The sequence below is a fragment of the Schistocerca piceifrons genome, chromosome 2 (assembly GCF_021461385.2).
Source record: "Schistocerca piceifrons isolate TAMUIC-IGC-003096 chromosome 2, iqSchPice1.1, whole genome shotgun sequence".
NCBI lineage: Eukaryota > Metazoa > Arthropoda > Insecta > Orthoptera > Acrididae > Schistocerca > Schistocerca piceifrons.
In genome coordinates, this window is record NC_060139.1 from 1,046,555,742 (window position 1) to 1,046,573,402 (window position 17,661).

A 17,661-nucleotide genomic window follows, 5' to 3' on the forward strand; every position below is an offset into this window, starting at 1 on the left:
GGTTTTAAATTGTAAGACATTTCCAGGGGCAGATGTGGACTCTGACCACAATCTATTGGTTATGACCTGTAGATTAAAACTGAAGAAACTGCAAAAAGGTGGGAATTTAAGGAGATGGGACCTGGATAAACTAAAAGAACCAGAGGTTGTACAGAGATTCAGGGAGAGCATAAGGGAGCAATTGACAGGAATGGGGGAAATAAATACAGTAGAAGAAGAATGGGTAGCTTTGAGGGATGAAGTAGTGAAGGCAGCAGAGGATCAAGTAGGTAAAAAGACGAGGGCTAGTAGAAATCCTTGGGTAACAGAAGAAATATTGAATTTAATTGATGAAAGGAGAAAATATAAAAATGCAGTAAGTGAAACAGGCAAAAAGGAATACAAACGTCTCAAAAATGAGATCGACAGGAAGTGCAAAATGGCTTAGCAGGGATGGCTAGAGGACAAATGTAAGGATGTAGAGGCGTATCTCACTAGGGGTAAGATAGATACTGCCTACAGGAAAATTAAAGAGACCTTTGGAGATAAGAGAACGACTTGTATGAATATCAAGAGCTCGGATGGAAACCCAGTTCTAAGCAAAGAAGGGAAAGCAGAAAGGTGGAAGGAGTATATAGAGGGTCTATACAAGGGCGATGTACTTGAGGACAATATTATGGAAATGGAAGAGGATGTAGATGAAGATGAAATGGGAGATACGATACTGCGTGAAGAGTTTGACAGAGCACTGAAAGACCTGAGTCGAAACAAGGCCCCCGGAGTAGACAATATTCCATTGGAACTACTGACGGCCGTGGGAGAGCCAGTCCTGACAAAACTCTACCAGCTGGTGAGCAAGATGTATGAAACAGGCGAAATACCCTCAGACTTCAAGAAGAATATAATAATTCCAATCCCAAAGAAAGCAGGTGTTGACAGATGTGAAAATTACCGAACTATCAGCTTAATAAGTCACAGCTGCAAAATACTAACACGAATTCTTTACAGACGAATGGAAAAACTAGTAGAAGCCAACCTCGGGGAAGATCAGTTTGGATTCCGTAGAAACACTGGAACACGTGAGGCAATACTGACCTTACGACTTATCTTAGAAGAAAGATTAAGGAAAGGCAAACCTACGTTTCTAGCATTTGTAGACTTAGAGAAAGCTTTTGACAATGTTGACTGGAATACTCTCTTTCAAATTCTAAAGGTGGCAGGGGTAAAATACAGGGAGCGAAAGGCTATTTACAATTTGTACAGAAACCAGATGGCAGTTATAAGAGTCGAGGGACATGAAAGGGAAGCAGTGGTTGGGAAGGGAGTAAGACAGGGTTGTAGCCTCTCCCCGATGTTGTTCAATCTGTATATTGAGCAAGCAGTAAAGGAAACAAAAGAAAAATTCGGAGTAGGTATTAAAATTCATGGAGAAGAAATAAAAACTTTGAGGTTCGCTGATGACATTGTAATTCTGTCAGAGACAGCAAAGGACTTGGAAGAGCAGTTGAATGGAATGGACAGTGTCTTGAAAGGAGGCTATAAGATGAACATCAACAAAAGCAAAACAAGGATAATGGAATGTAGTCTAATTAAGTCGGGTGATGCTGAGGGAATTAGATTAGGAAATGAGGCACTTAAAGTAGTTAAGGAGTTTTGCTATTTGGGGAGCAAAATAACTGATGATGGTCGAAGTAGAGAGGATATAAAATGTAGGCTGGCAATGGCAAGGAAAGCGTTCCTGAAGAAGAGAAATTTGTTAACATCCAGTATAGATTTAAGTGTCAGGAAGTCATTTCTGAAAGTATTCGTATGGAGTGTAGCCATGTATGGAAGTGAAACATGGACGATAAATAGTTTGGACAAGAAGAGAATAGAAGCTTTCGAAATGTGGTGCTATAGAAGAATGCTGAAGATTAGATGGGTAGATCACATAACTAATGTGGAAGTATTGAATAGGATTGGGGAGAAGAGAAGTTTGTGGCACAACTTGACCAGAAGAAGGGATCGGTTGGTAGGACATGTTCTGAGGCATCAAGGGATCACCAATTTAGTATTGGAGGGCAGCGTGGAGGGTAAAAATCGTAGAGGGAGACCAAGAGATGAATACACTAAGCAGATTCAGAAGGATGTAGGTTGCAGTAGGTACTGGGAGATGAAAAAGCTTGCACAGGATAGAGTAGCATGGAAGCTGCATCAAACCAGTCCCAGGACTGAAGACCACAACAACAACAACAACATCCCTAACATTGGTTTGCTGCAGAATCCTGGAACATATTCTCTGTTTGAACATAATAAATTTTCTTGGGACTGAGAAGCTTATGTCCACAAATCTGCATGGTTTTAGAAAGCACCATTTGTGCAAAACGCAGCTTTCCCCTTTCCCACATGATGTACTGTGAACTATGGATGAAGGCCAAGAGGCAGATTCCATATTTCTAGATGTCTGGAAAGTTTTTAACACTGTGCTCCATTGCAGGCTCAGGCTGTTAAAGGAGGTATGAGCATATGGAATGAGTTCACAGATATGTGAGTTGCTCAAAGACTTCTTAAGTTAAAAAACCCAGTAACTTGTCCTTGACAGTGAATGTTCATCAGAGACAAGGGTATTGTCAGTACTCCAGGGAAGTGTGACAGTACTATTATTATTTTCTGAGTACACAAATGATTTCATGACAGCAGTCTGTCATTGTTTGTTGATGATGCTGTGGTGTACAGTAAGCTGTTGAAGTTGAGTGACTGTAAGAGGATACAAGATGACTTGGACAAAATTTCTAGTCGGTGTGATGAAAGGCAGCTAACTATAAATGTAGAAAAAAAAAAAGAAGAATGGTTGACTTCAGTTTAATGGGAGAATCCTAGGAAAGTGTGGTTCATCTGTAAAGGAAACATCATATAGGATGCTATTGTGACCTATTCATGATTACTCGAGTGTTTGGGATCTGCACCAGATGGGATTAAAGGAAGACATCAAAGCAATTCAGAGATGGGCTGCTAGATTTATTACTGGTAGGTTTGAAAAACACATAGGTGTTATGGAGTCACTTTGGGAACTCAGATGGGAATACCTGGTGGGAAGGTGACATTCTTTTTGAGGAACACTATTGAGAAAATTTAGAGAACTGTAATTTGAAGCTTACAGAAGAATGCTGAAGATAAGGTGGGTAGATCACGTAACTAATGAGGAGGTATTGAATAGGATTGGGGAGAAGAGAAGTTTGTGGCACAACTTGACTAGAAGAAGGGATTGGTTGGTAGGACATGTTTTGAGGCATCAAGGGATCACAAATTTAGCATTGGAGGGCAGCATGGAGGGTAAAAATCGTAGAGGGAGACCAAGAGATCAATACACTAAGCAGATTCAGAAGGATGTAGGTTGCAGTAGGTACTGGGAGATGAAGAAGCTTGCACAGGATAGAGTAGCATGGAGAGCTGCATCAAACCAGTCTCAGGACTGAAGACCACAACAACAACAACAACAACAATTTGAAGCTGACTCTAGAACAATTCTGTTGCCTCCAACATATGTTATACCGTACTTAAGGACCACAAGCATACAGAGGCATATAGACAGTTATTTTTCCTCATTATGTTTGCGAGTGGAACAGGAAAGGAAATGACTAATAGTGGTATGGGGTTCTGTCTGCCATGCACCATCAGGTGGATTGTGAAATACTGATGTAGATGCAGATGTAGATGTAATACATTTTGAGGAAGCTTTTGATTCAGTTTCAACAAAATTTCTTCTAATGGCTCTAGATATGTAAGACATTGATTCTCTCTGTGTTAATGTACTGAGGAGTTTATATGGCAATGTTGCAGCTTCAGTTAGACTTCTTCTGGATAATAAGAAATTCAGAATTGAAGTGATAGTCAGGCAAGGGGATTTCCTTTCATGAAAACTACTGTCAGCAACATCCCTTGCTGTTAACAAGGCATCAATCTCTTAATCTTCCTTCCTTTATTCTCAGCAGCTGTAGAGGATCTTTTTAGATTCTTAAAATAGAAAAACAAAAAAAAAAACATACATTAACAGACCATTGTTGTTCTGCTTATGACATTATACAGTTCACCTACTGCACTTAAATTTCAATAACTAATTGGAAAACTTAAAGCAGTCAGAAAGTAAGCCTGAGCATAAAATACACTAAAATGAAAATAATGTGCAATGAGGGAAAAAATGGAAATAGTAAACACTGAAGTCAAAGAAGAAGTTGTAACTCTTCTGGCTTTCCCGGCGATCTAATGACAAGAAGAAGTTGATGAATTTTTATGTGCAGCAACCCTGAAGATAACAGTGAAATTGCATTTTATCTGCAAGAGTTTTCAAAACCAATCTTCCATTGTGTCTGAATGGGAAAATTTACAATCCGTGTGCATTACCAGTTTTGACTTAAAGCAGTGAGATGTGGACTTTCAATGTGAAAAATAGTGTTCTCACTGAGGAATGGAGAAGTGCATATTGAGGATTACTAGGGAAGATAAGAAACGAAACTGACCAGGATCAGACAGCGATGTAAAACATTATTATGAGCATTGGTGGCTGTTGTGTAAGAGCAAAAGAGCACGTGAACACCCTAACTTTTGATGCCTTGTAGATTTATTGGTCATTTTTCTTTGATTGCCATTAAACGTAACATAGATGCTGCAATCTGAAAGATACAGCACTTAAACCTGTCACGCTATTGTTCCTCTCAACTCCATGAAGCTTGGTGTCAGGGTTGTGAGCACACCTTCAGTTGTTTGCATTTTAAGGAGCTTTTGCACATGAGCAACTCATGTAACATAATTGTCTTATGGGCCAAGTTATGATGCAGTAATACATTTGAAGTGCTGAGAATCAATAATGGCATAAAGCACATCACCATCAATTGTGAGATTGTAGCATTTATTCATGCTTCTAAAATCTGTTGATCTTATAGTGAGTCAGATTTATCTGTGCTGAAACTTCATGAATAAAAGGAACTAGGACCTCTGAGAAGAGATCCTTGTTTGAGAGAGTGACAAAATCAAATAAGCATTACTACAAGCGAACATTTAACAAGGAAGTATACAGTTAGCACACATTGTTGTGTGGGTGCAGCGTAAGAATACCTGTTTTTCAGCCCGGAAGTAAATTCGTGAACTAATACATCTGTTAGGGAGGATCTTGTACATACATATGTTAGGCTCTTATACATTTGACAAAAAAAAAATAATAATAATAAAAAAAGGAAAAGCACAAAAACTCCCACTTAAACAAAAATGTGGAATGGGGAATTACTAAAGCTTACACAATTTTTTGTTATTGCCATAAACTGTACTTAATTGTGTGCAAATCCACAAAATCAATTCTTTCTTTTGTCAGATAAGTTATGTATCTTATTATTATTATTACTGTTATTGCTATTGTTGTTGTCGTTATTATGGCAGTGGCCATAGTTGTATAAAGTTATTGATAAGTGTAACTGTTATACCGCAGATGCTATTAATTTCACACTCTCAAATTTATCTGAATCTAAAAATTCGTGAACACCCGGAGTGTATACTCACAAGCTGCCACTGATTATGACTACAGTAAAAGTGAAATTAGAATTGGCAGGATGTATGAACAGATAAATAGATGATAGCTGTAGCAAGAAATGTAAAGAGGAATATCTAACAGAAAGTAGATAGATGGCAATAGAGAAAATTCAGAAACAATGTGGATGTGTATAACTGTAGTCTGTGAAGCTGGAAAACTCTAGAGGAGGGCTTTATTCAGCAGTGAATGTTAAATGGGTGATGATGATGAGGACAATAATATGTTTAATTTCACTGTATTTTAAAAAAATACATTTCTCATATTTCCCCTTAACATAAATTAGCCCTTACTTTTTCCCTTCTCATAAAACTGTACATGTTCTGTATCACTGAATTACCTACCCAGTTCTTGTAGATTTTCAATTCATCTCTTTCACTCTTGGACCATTGTACCATTTAAGGACTAATTTTTTCCCCTACATTTGCAAAAACTCGGAAAAATTTCTCCTAACTGTAAAATGGATATCTGGCAATAATCAGATCTTTCATAAAATTTGCTACATGTTTTTAAACTTATGATCTGATCTCAAAAGGAAGGGTAAGTTTCCCAGATGTTTGCAAATATATTGGGGTAGTCACCCATCTTGCTAAAATTTTATATATATGCTTAGAAACTGGTGAAATGATGATAATGTCCTTGCTGACTTAAAAAAGATTTTTCCCATGCTTAGGTGCTTGAAGATGAATTGTCAGAGCTCCGAAAGAAACTAATAGAAAAGGAGAGAGACTGTGAGAGACTTCATGCTGAATTAACAGTAACACAGAAACGATTCTCCAAAGGAACCATACAAAAGAGCAAGTATGTAATGCAGTGAACATTTTTAATTGGATCTTCTCAAGAGTTCTTTTAACTTTCTTTTTTTCCTACTATTGTGTTGTGCTCTTTTACACTCTTTTATAACAGCAGTTATGATGTTAAATATTAATTTTGTTTCATTTTGCTGAGAACTGTAACCTATATTCAGTGTTAATATTTGAGTCATCGTCTTCAAATTTCTATTATTATTACACTGTAAAAGTATTTATACTATATAAAAACTTGAAAACACAGAACAGTAGTTTTGAAATCAGACCAAAAAGATTTTTCTAGGCAGCAGAGACATATCAATCATTATATTTTCTGGATAGCCTTGGATGTTGTTCACTTTGACAGTTGTTTTTTTTTGTCATATATATGAAAAAAAATTTGTCCCACATCAGAGATGTTTTGCAAATAAGACTGTATTAAATTGAAAGCTATTGTTGCATATTAAAGGTACACATTATTCTGTCAGAAAATCAGTTACATTTATGTAGTGCAATCCTTGACGGTAGTAAACGTAATAGCAATCTACCTGTAAATGATGACTCAGTGTAAGTAAAATCATGTTGAAATCATCACACTGTTTCGATTTGATTCTAACTTTGGAGAGTAATAAAGACAAGGCAGTTTTTGTTAGCTTACATGAAGTCTTCTTTGAGGTTTCCTGAGAATATGGACCAGTAGTTTCCACTTGACAAATGTAATTGTAAAACCAGTAGCTGTAAGTGCTACTGTAAATGGGAGAGTTTTCATCTCACTAAGAATTCACCCATTAATGAAAACTGCCAATAATATGTTTGAGATACATATGCCCATTTTACTGTAGTTACTAGTATCACAGCTAATGAGTAACTTTTTTCACTATAGTCTCTACAGATACATTACCATGCATGCCAGTACACATGATTTGCTGGACATTTCCCAATTCAGAAAGTATTATTAGATTCATTTGATATGTTGCACAACATTAATTAATTCTAAAGTATGTGTGTTAAAGCTATTGTAGAAACCTTCACACATCTGAGTGTAATCTCAGTATGTTTAACACTTATTAGTGTATGAGAAAATTTTTCAATTACTCATAAAAGTGTGGCAATAGCACCTAAAATGTTATATCTTTTACAAATAAGAGAAATCTTTTATCAGTTTCACATTTCATTTCATTAAATATTTTAATATACAAAGTAAACAATTAATTATTGATAAAATTATTCAAATAGATGCATAAAAAATCTACTCACCAGGCAGTGACAGAACACACACATAAAAGACTGTTGTGGTTGGCAAGCTTTTGGAGTCAGTGGCTCCTTCTTCAGGCAGTAGGGTTTAAGGGGAAGGAAGAAGGGTGAAGGAAAAGGACTGGAGAGGTCTAGGAAAAGAGTTAGATTTTGGGAAAGTCACCCAGAACCGTGGGTCAGCCGAGATTACCATATGGGCCTTCTCATCCCGTACGGAAAATCTCCCATGACCTGCGATTATGGATGACCATACGGGATGAGAAGGCCCGTATGGTAAGTCTCCCCTGGCCCATTGTTCTGGGTCACTTTCCTGAAATCTAACCCTTTTCCTAGCCCTCTCCAGTCCTTTTCCTTCACCCTTCTTCCTTCCCCTTCAACTCTACTGCCTGAAGAAGGAGCCACTAGCTGCGAAAGCTTGCCAATCACAACAGTCTTTTATGTGTGTGTTCTGCTGCCACTTGGTGAGTAGATTTTTTTATCTATCCAATTAAATAAAGTAAACAATTAAAAATCTGTGATATTTTCCAAGACATTGCAAGGTTATATAAACGTTATTTATTTTAGGTCACTGGACAGCAGTACAGATCAACAAACACTTGACCTGAAACGTCAGCTTCAGGTAATTGAACAGGAGGCTGCAATTCTGAGAACACGAACACAAGCCTTAGAAACTGAAAATGAAAAGCTTACAGCTGAAAACAAGAAATTGCAGCTTGTCAGAGGTACTAAGAAAACTATAAATAGTACTGCCACTGAGGAAACGTCTGATAGAGCAGTAGAATTAAAGGAAAGAATAGCAGATTTGGAAAGGCAACTTGAAGAAGCAAACAAAAAGGTACTGTCTTATTTATTAAGTGCTTTAAAAGGTCATTTTCTTAATGCTTAACACAAAAAACTCTTATGCTTTATTTGTGGTTTGAATATGTCTTCTCCTTTCTCTAAGGACTGTTCTATTAATAAATGGAGAAAGTTTCCTTTTTATTTCTATGTCCAGCATGGTACCCCATGCAGTTTTGTTGCATTATGGAGAAATAATGGATTAGTATGCATTAACTTTAATAAATTTTCTTGATATATACAGTGATGTGTGGCCTAATATTCAAATACAATCCATCTTAGTGATTGGTGTGCTTGTGTGCATTATGTGTGTAAAAAGCATTGAAAGAGCAAAACATACTAATTGAAGTCATTACAGAAGCAAAGAAGAACCTTAAAGGAATGAAATAATTATGGAGTATGTAATGATTTACAGCTGTGTTGCACTTAAAATGCAGGCAAAAGCTAGGGTAACAATCTTCATTCATAAATGTTGAAAATCAAGTATTGAAAACTATTACTTCATAAGGGAGAAGCTTGTATCTATGGGAAAATAAGTACAAGTTACCTGACTACATTAGGCATCTATGAGTGTGGAGAGGGTAAGGAAGAAAGAACAAAAAACTTCCATCAACTACTTCAATGGCAGATTGATAAAATTGATTTACAGAATCTAATCATATGTGGCAGTTTCCAAAAGGCTCAGGTAACAAGTAAATTAAACAATGGAAAGTCCGGGTTGGAATATAAACAGTTATGAAAAGAATAGATTGCACTTTAGAGCAAAGCTTTCATCAGAAAAGAAAACATACACAGCCACAAAAGCGGGTGTACTTACGGCACATGTGACCACTATCTCTGGTAGCTCTGGGCAGACTGCAGCTGTCACATTCAACGGAAGCAGCAGTCTGGAGTGGGGCTGGGAAGGCAGAGGGATAGCAGGGTACAGGTGGGGGGAGAGAAGAGCGCTGTCAAGCAGAGAATGCTGGGACCAGAAGATGGCAGGACAAAGCTTCCAGATGCAGTGTTGTGAGACTGGGGAGGGGGAGGAAGGAGGGGGGTAGGACAGAAAAGAGGAGCAGAGCAGGGTGAGTGAATTGGGAGGAGGTGATAGGATAGAGGGGGGCAGAAACTGTTGAGTGGAAGGTGTGGGGACAGTAATGTTGAGGCCGGAGAATGTGTTGTAAGGATGAAAAGCTGGTGGTGGAAGGGAAAATCGAAATGGTTCAGGTTGTTTTCATTCAGCACAAAAGTTGCAGTCTGCCCAGAGCAGCTGGAGGCAGCAGTCATGCAGGCATGAAATGTGCCTGCTTGTGAAGATAGGTGTGTGTGTGTGTGTGTGTGTAATATTTTTCTTATACATACTATGCTGTATTGTATTTTATTTTCCTGTGGATTTGATCTCATGTTGGGATTCCACAAATATATTGCACATATCCTGTATTCCCTCCTCCCTGTGTTCATCTCTTCATTCTCCTTCTCCCTACTCTCTCACCTTCCCAACTCTAGTTGGCTGCCTCCTCCTCCCTCATGAATATGAAGAGCTCAGTTGGAAACCCAGTTCTAAGCAAAGAAGGGAAAGCATAAAGGTGGAAGGAGTATACAAGGGCAATGTAATTGAGGACAGTATTATGGAAATGGAAGAGGATGTAAATGAAGATGAAATGGGAGATATGATAGTGCATGAAGAGTTTGACAGAGCACTGAAAGACCTAAGTCGAAACAAGGCCCTGGGAGTAGACAACATTCCATTAGAACTACTGGCAGCCTTGGTGTTGTGACTCGCCGATCTTTCAAAGTGCCGCCGCGCAGTTACACGCATCCTCTACATGTGGCACTGTCTGCCAGCCATGCAGCAGCAGCGCCACCTAAGCGGCCAGCTAGCCAGCGGCCGCTGGACTCAGACTCAGTTATAACGATTGGTGACGAGGATGGGATTTTTCTTTTCCATCGTTGACCCGCATGTTTCCATGGCTACTTTAGAGCAACTATTGCAAGGTCTCATAGAACAGCAAACACTTCTCACAAATGCGATTCCTGATTTCGTCACAGCATCAAATGCGGGGCGTCTCTTGTCGTTGTCTGTACCTCCTTTTTTTCCTCCTTTCGACGAGACGGCAGAAGACTGGTCTGATTATGAAAAACGTCTTTGACAGCACTTCTTGGCATTTCATGTTGCGGATGAACAAACATGTAAGTCTCTGTTCCTTTCATGGATTTCACCTCAAATGTATCAGTTGTCGCAATTGGCTCCTTTGAAAAATCCTGCATCTTTGTCCTTTGCTGAAATGTTCTCCCTTCTGTCCATCTATTTTCAAAAGCAAACACCTGAGGTAGCCTTTCGTGTTGCCTTTTATCATTGTCAAAACCAACTGAATCAATCCTATCGTGCTTGGGCTGCTGAACTTCACAATAGAAAGTTTCAATTTGTTACTGAAGTTCACAAAGAATCTTACGCCGATTCCATGGTATGGGATGCTATTATCCGATCAGCGCCCGACAAAAAAGTTAGGCAACGTGCCCTTCAGTTGGTAAATCCGACTTTCGATAAAGTTCTATCCATCGCTCAGTCTTTTGAAATTTCTCTTGCCGCTGGAGAGCAATTAGAGGCATGGGGTAACATGGGGGAAATACAACCTCTGTGCGATGTTGACAAAGCGTGTGGCATCTCCCCGGCGGCTGACATGGTCACAGTACGCTCCCAAGCGCAGCCTCAGCCTAACCGTAAACAAACCTCTAAGGAACTGCAGCAAAACCCACGGCAACTTCCTTTGTGACTGCGGTGTTTTACGAAACATTCATGAGAAGATTGTCCACAACGTTGGGCCGTGTGTCAGTAATGCAAAAAAAAGGGTCATGTGTCATCCGTTTGCAAATCCAACCGCATACATGATGTTCATGAACATGACACTGATTCTGATTCTGTTTTGTCCGTCAATTGTACTTCTTCCCTTTCAGGGAAGTTATTCCTCACTGTCCAAATACTTGGTCGAGATGTTTGCATGCAGGTGGATACTGGTTCTCCTGCCACTATCATCAATTCTCAGATGCATCTTCAGTTGGGTTCTCCAATCCTGTCACCTGTCACTAGGCAATTATGGACTTACAATAAACAGAAGATTTCTCTCTTGGGACAATTTGATGCTGAGGTATCTTACAAATATGTCGTTTGCACTGTTCCCATATTTGTGGTCAACCATAGTATCGCAGAGAATCTTTTTGGTTTTGATGGCTTTCACATTTTTGAATTCTCCATAGATGACTCTGTCAATATCGTCTCTGATGCTATTCCTTATGCTCAATTGATTTCCTTGTCGACAACATTTTCGTCTCTTTTTTCTCCTGGGTTAGGCCATGCAAACGACTTTGAAGCTCAATTGCGCTCAAACTCACTGCTCAGCCTAAGTTTTTTCAGGCTCGGCCAATTCCTGTGGCCCTTCATGATCAGGTCAAACGGGAGCTGGATCATCTCACTGCTTCAGGGGCCTTGCTTCCTGTCACTTCCAGTGAGTGGTCCTCTCCTGTTGTTGTCGTTGCTAAGCCAAATGGTGATATTCATCTCTGTGGTGATTTCAACGCCACTGTAAATGCTCAATGCCTTATTGACACTTACCCTATGCCTCTGGAGGCTAGTATTTTTCTAAACTTGACCTGTCAGAAGCTTATCATCAACTTCCTCTCAACGCTGCTTCCCGGCAGTTTCTGGTCCTTAACATGCCTTTTGGCCTCTATCAATGCCAACGATTGCCATTCAGGGTTGCCAGCGCCCCTGCTCTCTTTCAGCGATTCTTGGAACAATTATTGCTCACTATCTGTGGGTGTATAAATTACCAGGACGACATTGTCACTGGCTCCACGACTGATGAACATCTTCAAAATCTCCGCACACTTTTTCATGTCTTGCAGACTGCCGTTATTAAGTGTAATCTTCAGAAATCAAAATTTTTTCAGGCATCTATCACGTACTTGGGGTTTCAACTCTCTCAGGATGGTATTCGTCCGCTTCAGCAAACTGTTGCTGCGATCGATGCCCTTCCTCGCCCTACATCTGTTAAGGAACTGCAGGCCTACTTGGGGAAAATAGCATACTATCACAAGTTTTTACCGTCTGCTGCTTCGGTGGCTCAGCCGTTGCATCGCCTGTTGCATAAAACGTGCCTTTTCAGTGGTCCGCGTCATGCTATGCGGCTTTCCAGAAATTGAAGACTATGCTGAAACAGGCCCCGTGCCTGGCTAGTTATCAACCTGGCCAACATCTTGTTCTTGCCACGGACGCCTCTCAATATGGGGTTGGTGCAGTCCTTGCGCACAGTTTTTCTGATGGTCCTGAACAACCCATCGCTTATGCCTCCAAAATGCTCATGGATGCCAAACAAAAGTATTCTCAAATTGAAAAATAAGCTTTGGCCATTATTTATGCTCTTCATAAGTTTGGTGTTTTTCTCTATGGATCCAAATTTCATCTTGTTAAGGATCACAAACCACTTGTTTCCTTGTTTCATCCATCAATGTCACTTCCCGACAAGGCTGTACACCGCCTCCAGCATTGGGCTCTTTACTTGTCTCGTTTCAATTATGAGATTCATTTCCGGCCAACGGCTCAACATGCGAATGCTGATGCACTGTCTCACCTTCCCATGGGTCCTGATCTGGCATTCGATAGGGACGAACTTTTGTGTTTCACCTGGATGTTGCCGAGCAGCGGGTTGTGGACGGGTTCCCCATCACCGAGGACCGGTTGTCGGCTGCTACGGGTTCTGACCCTACCCTCTCCCAGGTTTTACACTGTATTCAGAAGGGTTGGCCAGATCATCCGTCTGCTAAGACTTCTGACCCATTGCGGAACTACTACGCTTTGCGTTACCGCCTCACGGCTAGGGATGGTGTTATCCTCCTTTCCACCGAAAATGCTTCGCCGCGTGTTGTGGTACGCGGGGTCTTTGCATGCTTCGGTCTTGCACCTCCTTCACCAAGGGCCTTCGCCTGAGAAGCCCTGGGAGCATATTCATGCTGACTTTGTGGGACCTTTTTTAGGTACTTATTGGCTTCTCGTTATTGACACCTACTCTAACTTTCCTTTCATTGTCCGTTGCACATCGCCTACCACCGCGGCAACCACCAATGCTCTAGCTCGCATTTTCTCTTTGGGAGGCCTGCCCTCTACTCTTGTTACTGATAATGGTCCGCAATTTACCTCTTCCGATTTTGTGGATTTTTGTGCCCGTCACGGCGTCATGCATGTCATGGCCCCTCCGTTCCACCCACAGTCAAACGGTGAGGCTGAACGATAGGTCCGCACATTTAAGGCTCAGATGAGGAAACTCCTGACTTCTTCTGCTGCTGATGATGCACTTCTCCAATTTCTGGCTTCTTACCATTTCACCCCCATGGGTGACCACAGCCCAGCTGAGCTCTTACGTGGCCGACAGCCCCGCACGCTACTTCATCTTCTGCAGCCTTCCACCTCATGGCTGCGGGTGCCTTCGCTTGGCTGGTTCACCACCGACGACCTTGTATGGGTAAGGAGATATGGCAGGCAGCCAAAATGGAGTCCTGGCCGCATCTTACGACACCATGGCCAACACCTGTATGAAATCCAGAGGGACACGGGTGTTGCAGTGCGTCATTCGGACCAGCTTCAGCCTTGTGTGCCGGCAACGCCTGTTCCGGATGCCGATACACTACCTTCGGCTCTACCTGATGCTCGGGATACTGGAATCTCTCATTACTCACAACGCAGTCCTCTCACCATCATATCAGTGCCAGCACAAGAACTGATGCCACCAGGAGATGTGCCCATGCAGGAACCAGATGACCATCATCTGTCGGAGCAACTCTACTCGCCTCCTTCTCCTACGGACGCAGACACATCGCCCATGTCTCCTGTTATAACAACCGGACTTGCCACAATGGGCAGATAGGTGCAAGGGGCCCCAGCAGATTCGACCCCCACGTCTCCTGTCATTTCGACCCATTATCATCAGGGACACTTCCATCCGTATGGGAAGCCTCCTTCTCGAGACTTTACGGCCAGTCAAACAACACCTATGGACGTTAGCAATCTACAGGCCACCTCCATCAAGACCTGTGCAAAAACTTCAAAGGGGGGAAAAGTGTTGTGACTCGCCGATCTTTCAAAGTGCCACCGCGCAGTTACGTGCGTCCTCTACATGCGGCGCTGTCTGCCAGCCATGCAGCAGCAGCGCCACCTAAGCAGTCAGCCAGCCAGTGGCCGCTAGACTTGGACTCACAGTTATGATTTGACTGTTAAAGTGTACACACGTCTTACTCTGTTTACTTGATCTGTGACTTTCATGTGTTGCATCTTCCTTGAAATATATTTGTTCAATTTGAAGTTATAACACTTGGGAGAGCCAGCCCCGAGAAAGCTCTACCATCTGGTGACCAAGATGAATGAGACAGGTGAAATACCCTCAGACTTCAAGAAGGATATAACAGTTCCAAACCCAAAGAAAGCACGTGTTGACAGATGTGAAAATTACTGAACTATCAGTTTAATAACTAACAGCTGCAAAATACTAACGCGAATTCTTTACAGACAAATGAAAAAACTGGTAGAAGCTGACCTCGGGGAAGATCAATTTGGATTCCGTAGAAATGTTGGAACATGTGAGGCAATACTGACCCTGTCGAAGGGTATGAAAGGGAAGCAGTGGTTGGGAAGGGAGTGAGACAGGTTTGTAGCCTATCCCCGATGTTATTCAATCTGTATATTTTGCAAGCAGTAAAGGAAACAAAAGAAAAATTTGGAGTAGGAATTAAAATCCATGGAAGAAATAAAAACTTTGAGGTTTGCCGATGACATTGTAATTCTGTCAGAGACAGCAAAGGATCTGGAAGAGCAGTTGAACGGAATGGACAGTGTCTTGATAGGAGGATATAAGATGATACATCAACAAAAGCAAAACAAGGATAATGGAATGTAGTCGAATTAGGTCGGGTGATGCTGAGGGAATTAGATTAGGAAAGGGGATGCTTAAAGTAGTAGGTGAGTTTTGCTATTTGGGGAGCAAAGTAACTGATGATGGTCGAAGGAGAGAGGATATAAAATGTAGACTGGCTATGGCAAGGAAAGTGTTTCTGAAGAAGTGAAATTTGCTAACATCGAGTATAGATTTAAGTGTCAGGAAGTATTTTCTAGAATAGAAGCTTTTGAAATGTGGTGCTACAGAAGAATGCTGAAGATTAGATGGATAGATCACATAACTAATGAGGAGGTATTAAATAGAATTGGGGAGAAGAGAGGTTTGTGGCACAACTTGACTAGAGGAAGGGATTGGTTGGTAAGACATGTTCTGAGGCATCAAGGGATCACCAATTTAGTATTGGAGGGCAGCATGGAGGGTAAAAATTGTAGAGGGAGACCAAGAGATGAATACACTAAGCGGATTCAGAAGGATGCAGGTTGCAGTAGGTACTGGGAGATGAAGAAGCTTACACAGGATAGAGTAGCATGGAGAGCTCACAACAACAGCCTTCTTCCCTCCCATCTTTCCTCCCTCTCTGTGTGACAGATTGGGGGGCGGGGGGGGGGGGGGGCAGAGAAGAGGAGCTGAGAGAGCAAAAGACTGGTGGGTGCATTGGCAGAGAGCAGCACACAATGAGGGTGAAAGAACATGATTGTGAGGTGGTGATAGGTAAGAATGGGCCAGAAACCACCTTCTCTCCCAGTCCATCTTCTCCTCCCTCTCCTTACCTCCTCCTAACATCATCACCATATTCATCTCCTCCTGCCCACCTCTCCCTATCCATCTCCTTGTCCCCTTCTTTCTCTAATCATATCCTCCTCCCACTCTCCCCATTCATCTCACCCTGCCCCTTCCTCTTTCCTCCTCTCCCTCTCTATTAGTCTCCTGCTGTCCCCTCTCCCTATCCATTTCCTCCTCCTCCTCTGACTCCCATCCTGCTTCCTCCCTCTGTCTACTTCCTCCTGCTCCCCTCTCTCTCTGCCCCTCCCCTATCTCAAACTTCCCCAGCTGTGCCGATCCACATGTGTATGCTGCCCTGCAAAACAGGTTGAGGAAGTAGGCTGACGCTATTCTAACACAGCACATCCATCGTGGTAGACAGCCCACACATCAGGACTTGGAAAACCGTTTTGCGACTCCAACATATAGGCTGGCCTGCAAAGCAGATTGACTAGGCAGGCCAATACTACTCTCACACTTCTCACCTGTTATGCAGGGCAGCCCATGGCAGGGGTTAAAAAAACGTGTTTCCCCATAACTCCACTCCTATTGTAGCTGGGATGTTATAAGCCCTACAGTGTTGATACTTGTGTATGCTGCTGTTTCTGTGCCAAATATAGCTGAAGTCAATCCCAAGTTTGGAAGGATATTACAGACATACAAACATACACTCTGCTTTATACACTGCTGGAAAAAAATTAGTACATCTGGAAACATGACATCAGTTTGAGCCAATGATGGCACACACTACATGGGAGATACTAGATGTACTGACAAGGGTTTCAGCATTGTCTACCAACAGATAGCATATTGGCATAACTACCAGAGCTCCATCTGTATCTACCCTTGAATAGGGAATGCTCACAGCCAGAAAGTTCAGAGTAGTGCAAACATATGAAGCAAGGAGGCAACCATGCCACTTAGATCCAATCGTGGTTCCTACAACCAACAGAGCTAGGTTGAAAGGGGTCAGATTGTAGCCTTCCAAGTGGCAGGAGATCCTTTCAGAGAACTGCCGCACAAGTGGCGTAAAATGTACAACAATTCTGGTATCAGTGGTCATGTGAACATTCTCACATCCATGGAAGAGTTTCTAGACATTCACACAGCACAGATGCCTGACAGGACTGTTGTATTTAAGGGCAGCAGTGGCAGATCGTACAGCTGCCACAGCACAGATAAGAGGGATTGTGAGCCCTGCTGTATCAACATGAACTGTTGCAAATTGGTTAATAGCAGTGGCACTATGCGCACCCACAACTCTAATCCATCTTCCACTCACACCACAGTATTAACATGCACAACTGGACTGATGCTGCCAGAGGATCACATGAAAGATGGAATGTCATCTGTGGTCTTCAGTGATAAAAGCAGATTCTGCTTGCATGCAGTTGATGGTTGTTTGTGCATACAATGTAGACCCGGTGAGAGCTGTCTAATAGAGTGCATTTGTCCAAGAGGCCCACCCCAGGCCTTATGGTCTGGGTTGCTATAAGCTACAATTCTTGTTCACCTTTGATGTTTCTGGAGGGGATGCTAAAACTGAGCTTGGTATATG

The 17,661-nt window shown here is 41.7% G+C and overlaps 1 protein-coding gene across 2 annotated transcripts in view; it reads left to right on the top strand.

Moving 5' to 3' along the window:
- The window catches only part of LOC124774718 (trichohyalin), a 402,178-nt gene that overhangs the window by 255,259 nt on the left and 129,258 nt on the right, over positions 1-17,661 (top strand). For both annotated transcript variants that reach the window (XM_047249503.1, XM_047249504.1), the window contains exons 16-17: positions 6,210-6,337; positions 8,143-8,413. In XM_047249503.1, the coding sequence (XP_047105459.1) occupies positions 6,210-6,337; positions 8,143-8,413 (399 nt within the window). The remainder of the gene's footprint in view (positions 1-6,209; positions 6,338-8,142; positions 8,414-17,661) is intronic.